The sequence below is a fragment of the Pygoscelis adeliae genome, unplaced genomic scaffold, assembly GCF_000699105.1.
Source record: "Pygoscelis adeliae isolate BGI_AS28 unplaced genomic scaffold, ASM69910v1 Scaffold244, whole genome shotgun sequence".
NCBI classification, from domain to species: domain Eukaryota; kingdom Metazoa; phylum Chordata; class Aves; order Sphenisciformes; family Spheniscidae; genus Pygoscelis; species Pygoscelis adeliae.
In genome coordinates this window covers 1,023,919-1,039,945 of record NW_008824648.1, presented here as the reverse complement: position 1 = coordinate 1,039,945, position 16,027 = coordinate 1,023,919, and the positions used below count along the sequence as shown (strand labels likewise).

The window sequence follows — 16,027 nt, the reverse complement described above, 5'->3', positions numbered from 1 at the left end:
GTGAACCTGGAACTGCCTCAGAGCTACGAGTCCGAATTTAAAAAAAAAAAACAAAACCAAACGAAACCCCCGAGCCAAAAAGCTCGCGGTAATAAGCATTCATCGATCAGACAATTTTTAAACTGAGCAAATACAGAAATAATTTTCAGAGGCTATCGGGCATAGTATTTATTAAAAAAAAAAAAACCAAACCAGGGGCCACACCATCTTCTCAAATACTGCACAAACCAACCAACAGACAGTGAAGGACGTGAGCTGAGCGCAGGAGCTGCGCCGTGCTGTTACATGCCATCCATGCTTTGCAGGAACGATGCGAAAACAGATTTCCCTGTTTACCACTGACCACCATGCCTATACAAAAAGCTTTTCCCCTTCCGGTCTTACGCCTTTCGTCTACCTTCCCTGAACATGTTTCAGCAAGCTACGTTTATATGAAGACTTTTCCAGATAGTACATTCGCAATCTCCTACCTATTTCAGTAGAAGCAAGGTCCCTGTAGAGAGAGATACTTGTCAGAACCCATTCAACACCCCTGTTTATATTAAAAAAAAAAAAAACAACCTAGACAGCTTTGATAACACCATATGTTTCTTTCTAGTCATTGCATTTCAGCCCAAAACAGAGTAGCTTACCCTTGGGAGACAGAGAGAGGAGGCTTCAGCATCTTCAGTTTATTCAATACTTAAGCCTCTCAGTCAACAACGGGGCCAGCCACAGCCATCTGCTGCAGCGGGTTTTGTGAGGCACGCTGTACAAAGAGCAAACACTTTCCCCGGGCCAGCCAGCTGCCACCTGAGCTTGGTGAATTGGTCGATGCCCCTACAGGTGGCCAGGCCGTTTCCTTTTTGCCAGCAATTTTATTATCTGTTCAGCCCTTGAGCCCTAATGTTCAACGGAAACACACTTCATTCCCGCTCTCCCCCCCCCCAAGCATATTGAGTAACCAACAATCTGGTTGCATGCACTTTTCTTCTCTGGTCTCTTCTGAGCTTCAGTTTCAGTGTACTTCTCATCTTGGGTGGAAGCAATACGCACCACACGCTCACCAGCACAACTGGAGTCTACACATAAAGACTCCGTACACTGAGCCATAAGAGGATTAAAGCAACTAAATGAAACCGAACCAACGTGGAACACACGTTTTGGCAGCTGAGAAGGTGCATGTCCTGCTGGCCTGCAAGAGACATGAAAGTCATGCCTGCATCCCAATTGTTTACCTGCATTTAACAGTGAAGCCATTTTAGTGCTGTTCCTTTTCTCCTTGATAGGGTGATAGTTTTGCTGTGATTGCTGATCGGCGAGACCCCTAACTAATCCAGGAGAAGTTACAAAGAGAAAGTGAGAAGGGAATGCCTGAGACTACAGCTGCATCTTCCATTTGCCCCCCTTATGCGGTGCACAAGGGGCCTCAACAGAGTGCATTTATAATATTACTCAGCCCCACCTGTCCCAGCTCCCCTCTCCTCCAAACCAGAGCCCCACTACCAGTTGTTTTTGTATGATAGGTCAGGTCAGACTAAGGAAGTGTCTAAGCTGCAAACAGGAGAGGGACTGAAAGGCTACTTATGAGCTACTTTTCAGCAATTCAGATACAAACCATCTCACTGCAGTACTAGCAATAAAAATCCAGTTCACAGCCATGTTATTAGGATTGTGCAAAGGCAAACGCTCAGATACAGTTCAGATAAATCCCTCCCACAGAAGACATTTGGCTATCGCATGCAGGGGGTGCAGAATTAAAAATGAGCTGTGGAAGACAGATCCCTGGGCTGCTTCAGTCCAACAGCTTTGAAAGGAAGTCTTCTGCATGACACACTTTCATATTTTGCTCTTCCCTTCCCACCGTGTTACAGTTTTCCCCGCATCTTACATTTCTACCTTATGTTATGCCTGGCAGATGTGGAAGCAGATTAATTCCTCTTATTACAGCACAGCTCCAAGCTCTGGAGCACAGCTGCAGCCAGCACTAAGGAGATGGGGAACTTTTGAGCAAAACCAGGGAGCTGTGTGCAAACCAAAGCATGTGTGACAGCTGAAGACAAGCTGTTGAATTTCCTCTTTTAGTTTATTTCTTTTATCCCCGTTTCCTTTGCTTATCCATGCTACCATTTTCCTCATTTCAGCACCAAAACCTCCTTCCCTGCTTCCAATTTGACTGAACAGTGCTGGGAACTTTGTTCTGTTCCAAGAGCAGCACAGGAAGGCACCTCCCACCTCACCTCACCACTCCCCTGGCTACTGTGAACAAAGAGCAAATTGTCAGTGAGAGCCTGTAGTGTCAGAGTTACTGGAGAAGGCACTGAGGTCCTTTAAAAAAGAAAAAAAAAAGGTCACCTCTAGCTATAAGGCCTGCAGCACAACACCTGCATCCCTCTATCATCAAACGGAGAGGCTATATGAACTGCACTTGGAGACATACCCTATGAGTTTTATGAGTAGATGATATTTAGCTTATGCCTATACCCCTGAGAGCAGCACAGGCTTTTCGCCACCTTCACTCAGTGCTGGCTGAGTCACAGTTGCCATCTGTCACTCCTGCAGCTCCACACATTGGCTTTGCCACCCTGCAAGAGAAAGGAGCTACAGCTCTATCATCTGCTCTCTTACAGATTAAGGGGAGCTTACATGACCGGACAGAAGCTTTACATGTCCTACCTGTACCTGAGGGATCACCTAATACAGACATGTCTATGTCTTTCTCAGGGCTGGAAGAGGGGGAGTGGCTTGAAAACCAATGCTTAATTCTCTACCCTGAATGTTATCTTGCGGAATTCCCATCTGTGTCGCTCATGGACAACCAGAGCCCTATACTTGTCCCCCAAGGGCCCGGATATGCACAGAAGATTGCAAGGCCTGGAAGAAAAAAAAAAATAAAAAAAACAAACAAAAAATCTCACTTCCATCATTTGAGTCCCTTGAGATGAGGAATCAAAATTAATTTCTGCTTTACATGCTTTCTGCATTTGGAACACAGAGAGCCAAACCAGGAAGCTCTCCTTAAGTTTGTAAGCCTTCAGGCAGAAAAAAGGCTGGACACAGCTGTTGCAGATTCACATCGCGAGAAAGGAGGAGTAGAGCAAGCAGAGTCCAGCCCCCAAGCTGCCTGTTTCCACTGCAGCAGGCTAACTACACGGCTGGTATTTGTGAGGTGTGTGCATTTATAATTGGAGACTCACTGTACTATTCCAGAGCATGAAGTGAAACGCCTTCATATTGCTTCTACGATGAACACATGTAAGAGATACAGAACACAGCATTGCTGCCAATTCCTTCCTCTAATTTGAGAGGTCAGTCGTGATTTCAAGTAACAACATACCCACCCCCTCCGCAAAAAAGGTTTAAGTACAGTTGTTTTGTGATACAGCAGGTCCCTTACCAGCTGCCTCGGGAATTTTCATGGTAAAAGTAGCACACACCACACCCCGTTAACGTCTGTTCTCTTCAGGGAGGGAAGGGAAAAGGGAAAGGTGTTTTCAAGGCTGTATGCAAAACACATTCTTGAATAAAGACAACTTCTCATCCTCCCATGGTTTAATGATTGCTGGAGGGAGATTCTACACCTTCTGAAAGGTCAGTCTGTCCGTACCCAAAATGTTACACCAAGCAGCAGCACATTCACCTGCTCCTGCTGTAATAAGTGTTCTTCAAACAAAGTCTTCGAACAACTTATTTTCTTTACTGTTTCAAGCGTGTTTTCCAGTCAAGCCCTTGTAGGTTGCATCAGGGGGTTTTGGTAACAATGCTTCTCAGGATTTAGTTTCTAAAAGGACAACGTGTTCTTTCTTGGTCAAAGGGAAACTTAATGTTGGTGCAGGGCTGCCAAGACACACATCAGCGTTCTCCTTCCCAACCATGATACTTTTTCTTGAAGTCCCAAAGCAAAATTCTTCCAAGCAAAGAAGTTATAGAAGGCCCAGAATTCTCAGTGAAAATCATGGGAAAAGATTTTTTTCTTTTCCAGAGCTTTAGGGAGGAGGAAGGGGAAGAAAACATTTGGCTCCCACTTATAAATAATTTAAGACAAGCCACGGATATCTGTACAAACACACATACAAACAGCAAACACTCATATTCCACAGATGTTGAGAGATTCAGCGACCTCTTGGGGGCACAGGTGGAGGATAAAAGCCGTCACAGCTTACAGGCCTATAAAAAGACAGAGAATACAAATGCATTAAAAAAATAGTAGAGAATAGGGTTCTGGAACAACACATTGCATGCAATAACATCATAGCTAAGAATACTGTACGAGCAGTAGTCATACAAGAAGAAAAACAGGCTACCAGTGATTCAGCTACAGAGCAGATGCCGAGGTGCCAGAGCCCTGTTTCTGTCCAAGTTATTTTTTCTGCTCTTCAGCTGTAGTAATTCTACTATTACTGCAAAGAGATGCTATAATGGTTGAAGTAAAACTTTGATAGTATAGTAGCTTTCTCCTGAAAATTAGATGAAGAGCAATAGGAGAAGATCAAAAGATTCAAAATCTTTTTTTCAAACTAACTACAGAGAAATTCCAGCTATATTCTTGCCAGAGCCAAGTCAACATACAGAACTTACTGCACCCACACGTTAGTAATTACTATTTTAACAGTTTGAGAATTTTATTAGCATCTGTACTTAGATAAGCCTCTGGGGCCTGGACTTCATAGACTTGCACTGGTTGGACTAAAGGGATGTTTACAAGTTACTTAAGTTCGTGGTGGTCTGATCAAATCAAGGCAAACCCCCTCAACACCTTTGGTAAAGCCAGTGCAGTTCTTACTTTGAGGCCAATCATACACGTAAACAAGCGTGCTTTGGAGAGGTCTGAAATCTGTAAAAAGAAAAAAAGTCCAAGGGCATGCCAAAAGGGAATTCCCTCTGCACTACACTTGTATGTTCCAAGATGATCTTCTCAGGAGGATCAGCTGCTAAATCTCTGCCAGGGGCAGGATGCTACTCCACCTGCGTCAGTCTTATTATGGCAAGCGTTGTGTGCTTCAAGAGTGCTGCCCCTTGCAGCGTGTGAACCGCAGTAACGGCACTGTAACAGGCATGTTACCAACTAGGAAACCAATTCCACCAAGTATTACAGATGAGAAACAAGGACCTAACAGTGTGTGTTTATAGGTAATAGTCTGGTAGATTTCGTTGAAAGACACATTCGCTTCCTGCCTCGCTTTCTGCCCAAGGCTTCCATATTGATTCACTGAAGGCTCATGTTTGAGCTGCATTTTAGCTTTACCTGCTTGCACCTCGAGGAGGCACTCTGGGAGGCCTTTCTGGGAAAGGCAGCCTCTCTGCTTGGTGGGCAACTGGGCTGCGGCTTCTAGTTGTTTCTGGGGCTTCATTGTCCTACAAAATGAAGAAAAGAGGTTACGGACCAGCAGAATTTGGTTCTTGTTAGCGTCACAACAGAAGTGGCTACATTTTGCCATTTCTGCAAATGCAATGCCATCCCTGAGCTCCTCTTCTTTTGCATGAAAACAAAGCCATGTACTTAAGAACAGTGGACCAGTATACAGCAGAGGTGAGAGCTTACCTCACTGTCCCCTTCCATCCCACTGCTGACACTCAATATGCTCCGAGTGCTGGAGCGGTTACTTGCACTACCTGGAGTAAGTAAGCAAGAGAAAACAAACTGATGATTAAATCCTCATGATTTAACTGCAAATCACTAACTCAGGACTCCTTCTAACCTCATGCATACCTCTTGCACACATCATTTAATGCTTGTTTAGATTAATTTAGTTCCACTGTTATTTTTCACACATCCAGGATCCAAACAATGGCATTTCATACAACACAGACCACCGGGCCAAACCATTCAGTTTTGCTTGCTTTCTAGCAGATTTCTGCCCTATCTAGGTCCAGGCTTCCAATTAAATACTCACAACCATAATCTAACTGAAGGGATCCAGTGCCGCTATCAGCTGGCAAGTCAGGTAAATATTTTCAAAAGTGTTACATACCCAACATTTATGTATATTTAAATTATCAGTCCCCATGTCCTTAACAACTGCGTAGAGGTAGATGGCTCTGAGCACTGCCACATATTCATTCCTGGAATAAGTGACTGCTTGAGAGGTTATTGTTCCCAATAGCTGTTCACCACCTCCTCTCACAACAATCCTTACTCATCACAGGAATGTTTCCTAGTCTATTTCAGAGCTAAAAATGACAAGTGCATTCAAACAACCTTCAGCAACCATTTATGCAAACCCATTTAACTTGCGTGGACTCGAGTAGGGAATGTTTTTGCAGTCAGTCATGCCACCTCTGAAGGGGACAGCAACTCACAAACATATCCTACACTGCTATGGCTGGTTTCAGTCATAAATACACAATGTTCTATAGGGCTGTGCAATACTGAGACACTAATGTTCAGAAACCTATACATTGAAATGGAGGCTAGAGGGGTTTTCTCATAAGATGCAGTCCCTCCCTAGCCTTGGTGAGGTAACTCTCATTACCAGCTGGTACAAACAGCAGCACTTAAGAGTGCTAAATACTGTGTTAGGGTCCGTTCTCACAATCACACCATGGGAAAGAGAGCCAAGCTGCACACAGTGAACTCTGCAGGCTCGTTAACATTTCTCTCACAACTGCTTATATGCAAGTTACTGGCTCAGACAGCTGCCTCTGGCACCTACTCTGGATGTGTGCCAGCTGTATCTTGCCAAGAGCCACAAAGGTAGTAACCTCACTGGGACTCAGTTTTCCTTTCAGAGAACCAAAATGATCTTAATGATTTCTGCAAGAATTGCTCAGTCTGAAGTAACAGCAAGAATGCAGGGATTTAATTTGCACAAATTAAACCTAATAAAAACCAAAGATAATAAAAATGGACAGACTGTCCAAGTCACTCAAGAGGTCCCACAGTTACCAACGAAAAATGCTGTCCTTTATCTACAACAATTGGGGAAACAACACGTAGAGACTGGTTCCCAGCCTGCAATATAACTATGCCCTTCAGACCAGAGGAGCACGCTGCCTGCTGAGAGTCACAGCAAGGGAGCATCCTTTTTTCTAAGAGAGCAGCTGCCATCTACTTTTAAGAACTGAATATGGGTGATATGCCTTCCCTGAGAAGGCTCAAGGGAATCTTTCGCTCAGCTTTCAGGTTCCCCTCCTGCAGAGATGCAGACACAAGATGCCCAAACCACTTGATGTACCTAGAGTTGCTTTTACAGTTTTGAGAACAGCCAGCCTGAGGCATGCAGGGTTTGGGGTGGCGGTGTCAGTACTGGGATTCAGGAAGAGAAGTCCTTTCCCCTGAGCTGACTCCAGAGTCGGGCTGGGGAATTATTTTCCATCCAGCTTTCCTGTAGAGAGGGTGACACTCAGGGTTTGCTTACTTGTTGTGCTGGATGTGCTTTCTGTTTTCCAGTCTCCTCGCTTTAACTCCTTTTTTGGTGGGAAAACGTTTTTCCTGGGGGCGTATTCATATATTCCACATTCTGGTCTCCCCAAAGTATTATGAAAATGTCGAATGGGTACTGTAATTTCCAAATCTGGAAGGGAAAATGAACAGGTCAGAAGGCTCTATGCAAGTATAGCCTCTGAGAGACAGCTTTGCGCCCAAGAACAAAGTTAAACACAATAACGTAAGGGCAATCGTAACTGTACATGAATGAATCAAGATTCACTCCACAGATGTGGGCATCCTTTCCTCAAGTCTGGGAAATTGAGGAGTAAAGCAACTTCCTTATGTTTTAGCCAACAGGCACATGGATGTGAATATTAAAATATCACATACTACGATAAACACGGAGACATTTCTGCCTGAAGAGCCTATTAATATTGTTAGCTGCTTCATTACCAGAGAATGTCAGAATCAGAGACTGTTACCTGCACTTTTGTCTTTTTTTTGCTTCTCCATTTGCCTCCTGGTTATGCTGTCTCGTAGCCGTTTCAGATTTTCCTAAAAATATTACAAGATATTCTTTTCAGAGCTTTGGATAAAGGAGGATGAGCAGTTTTCTGACAATACCAATATTATATTTCAGCTAACTTTGCAACCAGGCTGTAACAAAGCCTGCTAGACCTGGCTGAAGTCCAAACCATGTCAACAGGTTTTAATCTATTCCCCTCAGAACTCCACGTGTGCCTTTCAGAAGCCAAGTTTTTTCAGATGTTCATTGTATATGTTAAGGTCAAGTTCACGGACTCCCTGGCACTTGCAGATAAGCAGCACATTTGGTTTAGAACTCCCTCTATTTTCTGTTTCCACTGTGACACTGGCACAGAAACAAGACCCACGATCAAGTAATTGCACAGTCCTTTCTATACTAATGAACAGGTAATTCTGACTGCAGGGACAGAGGAGGCTGCCGCGCATCCCAGAGTGTGAGGGACAAGTCAAAGAATTCAGGATGTCCTCACCGAAGCAAGAGGAGACACCCGGAAATGTACCTGGGAGCAAAGTCTCTTCACCATTGTGTGGCAGCATACTGCACCTGACAGTAAGGAAAGGTGGGGAGGCGGAGACAACTTTTCCAGCAGGGAAATACGTACATATGTAAGAGGAGGAAACCACTGAATAGGCGGAAAAGCAGATGGAGCGATTGCTGTACCATGAGGCAAGATCTGAAGCAGAGACTTTGAAAGCTGCTCATGGGATGGGGCACCGAGCATGCCACTTCATCTCTGCTACAGACATCTACTAAAGTAGCACTGTGTTCTTTATTGACAGAAGAAGGGATTCGTCTGCCTGTTTCTGGGTAGAGAGGACCCTTCCAAGTGAGAAGCAGGAGGAGAACAGTCTTGGCTTTGTTCTGACAGCTCCCAAAACAGCGTCACACACCAGAGACCAGCACCTCAAGCAAGAGCAGACTGCCACAGCATGAACAAAAGGCTCCAAAAGAAGCAGGCAGTGGTTTTAAAGAGAGAGCCCCACTCTAACTTGAGAATGGAAATTTTAAACTGTGACTGCTAGTTCCACCAGTCATTATGTTGCTGCTGCCAACATAATGACTCCTTCATTCAGCTAAGCCACCCAAACACTGTGCTTTCACTAATGACTGTTGCTAGACCTTGCCTAGCTGCAAAGAACAAACATGTCCTGGAGCCATCAAACACGCAGGGGGGGATCAGACCATCTACAAGATAGGACTTCAAAGCCAATACACCATCTGGGACACGGAGTCTTCACTGATCTGAAATGGATGAGAACTGACAAGCTAAATGTTCATCACAGAAGTCCCCTGCCAGCAGGTAGGTGCTAGGTGACCTCTAGAAAGCTAATTTAGCCAGCTGGATTTGGACCAATTCCTAGTGTACAGATCTCCAAAAACTAACAATACTACTGCAAAACAAACGGATCTGTAAAACAGCTACCTGCTTGCTGCTGCATTGGAACAGCCCCTCTGTGTCAGGAGAGAGCTCTGCTAGCTGGGGGACTGTGCTAGCAGTCTTCCTGCTCCAACCAGGAAAGAAATGTACCCACACTCAACAGCTTGTGATATATACCTAGAGCGACAGCTGTATTTCTTAAACAGTGGAATAAGCCTGTACCTGCTGGAACCGGAATGATTCTGATCTCTTTTTCTGATTCAGTTGCCACTCCTTAAAATGAAGTACAGCTTCATCAACGGTGAGTATGCCCATTTTCACTTGCTCCTGTAATGTAATCAGCTGCCGTTGACCTGGGGTTTTCATTCCAGCAAATGGATCATATATGCTTGATTGAGACAGGTCCCTTACAGGCCTGACAATTGTCTCTGAAGAGAGAAGAACACCAAACGTATTATTGAACTTCTGGCATCTGCCCTCCTCACTGAATACAAAGAAACTCAAGCACCCTTGATATAGCAGAGATGCAAAAAAAATCAATATTACAGACTGAATGTTTCCCTAACCAGAAGACTGTTTTGTCCTTATGCCATCCTGCTATTTGTCAGGGCTAAAAGCCCAGCTGAGAGGTAGCCATGTACACAAATATGTCCCAGGGATATCTCTGTTCTTAAAAACATAATTTAAGTGAACAACACAAAATGTACTCCTTAAAGTGCTCTGCTTCCTCACTGCAGAAATCTCTCTCTCCTCAGCAATGCACAAAACAGAGCTTTCACCTTGGCAGTCACAAAGCTAGACTCCTCCTAGGTAATCTGTGCAGTGTAACTCCAGAAACAGAAAGGTGAAAACTCATCCTACTGATGCTGGCTCTCTGTACCTCATTTGCAACACAAAGAGGAGTTCCCAACACATGAGATAAAAGCTCAGATGTGGTTCCTGGCACTCTGATAGTGCACAGGGTAAGAGATGAAAGAAAAAGGGCACAGTTTTGGAAGTGCAGAGATCATTGGCAAGCAGTTCACTAACCTGGATAAACCCCAGGAAATAATGATCAACAGGCAATGGCTATATCCAGAAGATCAAAACTGGGACATCGACTCCATAAAGTAATATGGGTCACAACATAAAAAAGGACTTCAGTGATCATTATGATCCTGAGGATAAACTTGAAGACAGGGAGTACATACGTTGATAAAAGGGTACCCCCCCTCACAGTCTGCGGTTATAAAAAGTTTCCAATGTCACATAAAGTCGGAAAGGTTGGATCATTCATATACAACTATTATCCCCAGAGCTTTGGGTGGTTAAACATTGGAACAGGCTGCCCAGGGAAGTGGTTGAGCCACCATCCCTGGAAGCATTTAAAAGACGTGTAGATGAGGTGCTTAGAGACATGGTTTAGTGGGCACGGTGGTGTTGGGTCGACGGTTGGACTCGATGATCTTAGAGGTCTTTTCCAACCTTAATGATTCTACGATTTGTAAAACAGACTATTCTGTCACATTTCACACAAATGAAGCTACCTCAGCAGTTTTTCTTTCGGATTACTGGAAAGATTTTCAGGGTGAACTTCTGACTTACCTTTCTTAACCTTTCCTCTAGGGACATAGAGATTCTCAGATCTTTGAGCTTTCTGTGCAAAAACTGTAAAACAAACACTCTTTAGATACTGAAATGCATCTCATGAAGACAGAAATAGCAAGGATGAATCTGGGAAGCACACACAATTCTGCACTGCATTACAGCTTCTGTTACCCTACTAAGTCCATTGAAGAAAACGAGATAAGGAGTTGTACAGTAGAACTCCCCTTCTATTGACCTCAAAGAATTTAGCTCAGCCACCTCCAAGAGAAAGCTGGACAGGCTTTCCCCACAGTCCTGTCACAGGGGGAAGGAAGAGTCACTGAAATTACTCTCCCACACATTACTGTAGTTCTTCTTAGAATGTTTGTGAAATACAACCAAGATTTCCAAAACTGCCTAGCAAACTAAGAGGCACAATTTTCTTCAATTTCAATTAAAACCCACCTCAGAGGGAGGTATTGAGGTATAGAATCATGTCCTATACAAATGCTATTGAATCGATGATACCATTACAGAGCAGCAACGTCTCAATTTATTAGCTTGATTGTGTCCTTATAATATCAGGATCTTTCCTATTTAGTTGGATTTGTTTATACCATTTATGTGTAATCTGTCATCCTACTGCTTTCATTAAGAGCAAGCTCAGGCCAAGACCTCAGGATACAACATCCCCACATTTTCAGAGTAGGCAGAAGATGAAAAACAGATCTGTAATTGGATCCCAAAGGTAATCCAGCCCCAGAGCCAAATAATCCAGGGGTCTCAAAAACGTGTAGATTTTCTTGGCGTTTATTTGGCGACTGGAGCCCATGTCAAGGCCATTCTACAGTTGACTACTCTACAGTTTAGGTCCCAGTACTCAACTCACTTTTGGAGATGTACAGCTCATTGTCCGGCTGTGGAGAGCTGGATTCTGGTCTTGGAACAGGAACTGGAGGTCTGCTAGCCATTTCCTGTGGAAAAGTATCTTGTTCCACTGAGTAGTATACATCTTCACCATACTGCTGGTAACCTCCTTCCTCTGAATCTGGCACATCCATGCTACTGCCTACAACAGAGTAGAGTTTATTAGAAAAACAACCTGTCCACTTCACTGAACACTGGATCCCTCCAGATGAACTATGTACCACATTCTTACCAAGCTGGCCATTTCACAGGCAAAAACATCCAGTTTTGCAGTGACTTAAAGTGCCAAAGCCCTTCAAGACAGGACTTGATAAAGTCATTAACATCTAGTAGCATGCAAGTGTTTGCCATTAAGCCTGTACCATCTGTTTTGGTGAAGAAACCATAGTGGAAAATCTCATAACTGTTTTTAAGAACTCAAGGAACAGTTAGTTCAATTAATTCCAGTTAATTAACATATTATAACAGTTAAGAAATCAAACAGAGCACTGGTTTCCAAAAGCTACTTGTGGTGGTCTACAAAGTACTACAGAGAATTATTCCTTTGTCTGAAATGAGCCATCGCCATCAACTGACAATATATTTGATCTCAGAACAATGTGTCTCAGAGGGAGCTGGGTATGCACATCTGTACTTAACAAGCCCAGCTACCATTATACCACCTCATCATCTCCATTCTATTCTCTCTCCTAACATGGCTACAAAATCAGCAAATGCTGTCATACCTGATTTAAAAGCTAGTTTCCCTCTGCATGCTAGCAAAAAGAATTAAGAGCCCCTGGGCTAACTCCCTACTCTGTTACCAAGTCACAAGTGAATACCCTAACCACTGGACTGACTTTCCTTTAGCGATGCTGTAACACCTAGTTGAGTCAATGCAATGGGACTGCCAGAGCATCAGTGTTGGCAGGGAAAACAGAACAAGACGTTGAGAGCCCCAGACTTAATCTTGTTCTCAGTCCAGCTGGGTCACCCACAAAAAGTGAGCCTGTATTCTGTGGAACCTGGTGAGTCAGGAAAAGGCTTGAACAACCCGATCATGCTCAGTGGGGATAGCATGGAGCTAAGGCCTGGCTTTGGTCAGAGAAGGCAGAGGGAGCACTGAAGAGGCAGAGCGTAGATCAGGTTTGGGAGCCAGCAGTTCTTTTCCTCTTTCCAGGCTGCTGTTTTCAATGGATGAACTTCTGAATAAAGTATCTACGTTAAAATTCATCACTAGCTTGTGCTGCTCTACTCAGCCTCTGCCCACGAGGGGAGCCTGCACCCACATCAGGACACCAGAATTAATTCCCATCACTAAGATAAGGATGAAAGAGACATTCCTGAACAGCTACCAGCTGTGTGCTTGCACTCACTGGTAGGCAGGGACTGGAACTAGAAATCACTCCTCCTCTTTGGTAAGAAACTAACTGCATTTGTGAAATCACCTCACAAGCTGCTTTTTCTGTTGTGCCTCGTTTGTACCCACTAAGGCAAAACTGTCCACGCCAAACACTGTGGACTAGCTCCTATCCTTAACAGATCAAGGAGAAATCTCAAGTTCCATTTAATTGCTTTAACTTTGCTACTGCCATCCCTCTCTCCAAACAGGTCTCACCTTCTAAAAACTTGCGGAGCATTGAGTCTTTTGTAGTTAGAGAAACTTCATCTCCGGCATCTGGAGTGTCTGGTTTGGACTGAAGCATCTCTACATCTGAAAAAAATCAGAAAGATGAACCCGTTGATTATGCCCTTAAACATGTAGAACAATGTAATATAATACAATAAAATGATGTGATATTTCTGACCGGACCTTTGGTTTATGGTGAAAATCAGAGAGGAAGCCGAGCAACTGACCGGACATTTGGCTCAAAAAAGGCTCCTAAGTTGCTATGTTCAGTCTACTCCGCACAAATCTCTGCCAGCTGCCTGATGCTTACGCTTGAGGGTGACTAACATTGCTTATTGAGAAGTTCTGACAAGGCTCCAAGCAGGCCCTGAGGATTAGCTATTATTGCAAGTGTGTTGGCCAGGTGAAGGTTTTGGCCTCTGGTGCTCCTGAGAGGCCAAACTGAGCGGAAACTCTGTGACTTGGCAAAACAAGACATTAAGGGCAATTTGCCCATGACACAGAAGATAGTATTTGTTTTGTTTATTGGATAAAAGTCAAAACAGCTGGCTGAGTTAATTAGTTGGACTGGAAGGTGTTTACAGGGTCAGATGATAATTTAGTATTGAGAAAGGAGTGACAACAAACAATAAGATACTTTGTTAAGTCTTATGTGTTTGACATGAAGAATTCTGATTTTAAAAAAAGGGTCAACCTCATTGTAACCCTAAAACTAATCCTAAAACTAAAATAAAGTGTTAGAAACCATGTTCCTAATGATATTAAAAACAAGAGTGATATAAATGAATTGTTGAAGCTTATTGATATAAGTGAATTGTTGAGGCATATCGTGAAATACCTATTACTATGTAAACTAGATGGTTTGGGTTACATAAGAGAATATGAAATATTTCTCTATAAATGTCTTTTTAATATTTGCTGACCTTTCTTATTTTTTTCCTGCAAAGCTGAGGAGATTATGAGAAAGGGATAAGAATATGCTAGCAAGATTTTGCTTTGTTAGAATGTTGTGGGTTTTTTTTAAACAATAATTGTCAAAGAACCCACTGACAGTCATGTGAATGCACCCAACCTGGCTTTAACCTCACAGGAATACCTCCAGCATAGCCATAGCAGTACTGCATGCTGTGTGGACTAACACACCAGCAGCTTCTCAAGAGCTCTGCAGTCCATGCCAAGTTGCATGCTGCTGGAGCTAATCTGTTCACCACCAACCTAACATAAAGTTCACTTCAGTATCGCTGCACTACATGGAACCACAGATTTGACATTTGAGCATCCTGAAGAATCAGCACTACAGAGCTGTATTTTTCTGTAGAGCTGTTTTTCCACCTTGCAGCCACCTTGATTATTTTTAACACAGCTTTTAGAAATGAACCTGTAGCAAATACAGGCCCAGAGGAAAGCCACTACTTTATGGATTTGGGGGCAGAACAGAATGTGACAGGTGTGCAAAGTTCCTTTCATTCTCCGTGGAGGGAACAGTATCTTCCCAGTTTTGGCTGTGCTCTGCAGGATTACTAAACCAGCAGTGTAACAGGATACTGCAGGGTTTGTTTTCTATCACATAGTCAATGTAGTTAAATTCATCAACTAATTAGTTCTCCTTAGAAGACATGATTGCCACCTTGCTACCCTCTTGTACACGGGCCTGTCGTGCATACAGATGAGACCTAACATCTCACCCATGCACCAAAATTGAAAAGAAGTTCTTGACTTTGTCAATGACACCTTCTGTTCCACTTGCTGCAAAAACAGGCTAGTGAGACAGAAGTGACAAGAAGGTGGCGCACACAAACTGGCTGTCACAGGAAAGGACCACAGATTTTCCTGAGGCTGCTGGGCAAAGTTGGTCTGAAGGGTTAGCAGGAAGAGGGTTAAGTAGTTCCTAGATGTCAGAATTTAGTAGCTAAAAGATATTTATTCAAAGAATTTCAGTTTCCCTTTGCAGGGCTTAAGGCTTCAGAAGGGAGCTCAACCAACCTGCAAACAGACAGACATATAGAAGATGAGTTATGACCTACAGACCCTTCACAACAGCTAAAATATCTACGTGTGGGCACCCTTTAGAAAGTAATAACACCCTTCCCCCTTTAAACATTTGCAAACACTAGATGCCAGGTATTCCTGCACATAAAGCGAGCTACCTCTTCACAGAGACCAGTCCTTTATTACGCAAGACAAAGGCTTCAATGTGTTGGCATAAATCACAACTCAGAACTTTATAAGCAGTTATATTTTTGTGCACAATTCTCTCAGTTTGCTCAAGGATGACGAGGAGACTGCTGTTCCTTGCATTAACTGAGGAAAAAATAAAAATCAATGAGGACAGTGTTGAAAGCTTGGTCTCAAGAGAATAAAAATGGTGGAGGATGGAGAGGATATGCAAGAGAGTAGAATAAGGGCCTCACAACTTATTTAGATGTGAACTAACATCTACTCTTTAGGTGTTGGAGGTCTGCAAATTACAGAACAATAGATTTTAGTCAGCTGAAACTCTCTAGGATAAAGAATTAAATCTCTGCATGAAACTCACACTATCTAGGGTCTGAGTGTCCACACAGTTCATAGATATGGAAACAGTGCTAAGAGTCTGGACTTGTTTCTACCAGCCCTTGGCCACTGCCTGACCTTGGACAGAGGAAAAACAAC

The 16,027-nt window shown here is 43.4% G+C and overlaps 1 protein-coding gene across 1 annotated transcript in view; it reads right to left on the bottom strand.

Moving 5' to 3' along the window:
- Window positions 1–3,617: 3,617 nt before the first annotated feature.
- The window catches only part of PIK3AP1 (phosphoinositide-3-kinase adaptor protein 1), a 24,434-nt gene continuing 12,024 nt past the window's right edge, over window positions 3,618–16,027 (bottom strand). Inside the window, exons 8-16 of the mRNA XM_009322405.1 lie at window positions 13,364–13,459; window positions 11,729–11,908; window positions 10,858–10,920; window positions 9,496–9,701; window positions 7,831–7,903; window positions 7,338–7,493; window positions 5,522–5,592; window positions 5,225–5,334; window positions 3,618–4,146 (exon numbers count right to left, since the gene is read on the bottom strand). Coding sequence (XP_009320680.1) covers window positions 4,092–4,146; window positions 5,225–5,334; window positions 5,522–5,592; window positions 7,338–7,493; window positions 7,831–7,903; window positions 9,496–9,701; window positions 10,858–10,920; window positions 11,729–11,908; window positions 13,364–13,459 — 1,010 coding nt within the window. The 3' untranslated portion in view covers window positions 3,618–4,091. The remainder of the gene's footprint in view (window positions 4,147–5,224; window positions 5,335–5,521; window positions 5,593–7,337; window positions 7,494–7,830; window positions 7,904–9,495; window positions 9,702–10,857; window positions 10,921–11,728; window positions 11,909–13,363; window positions 13,460–16,027) is intronic.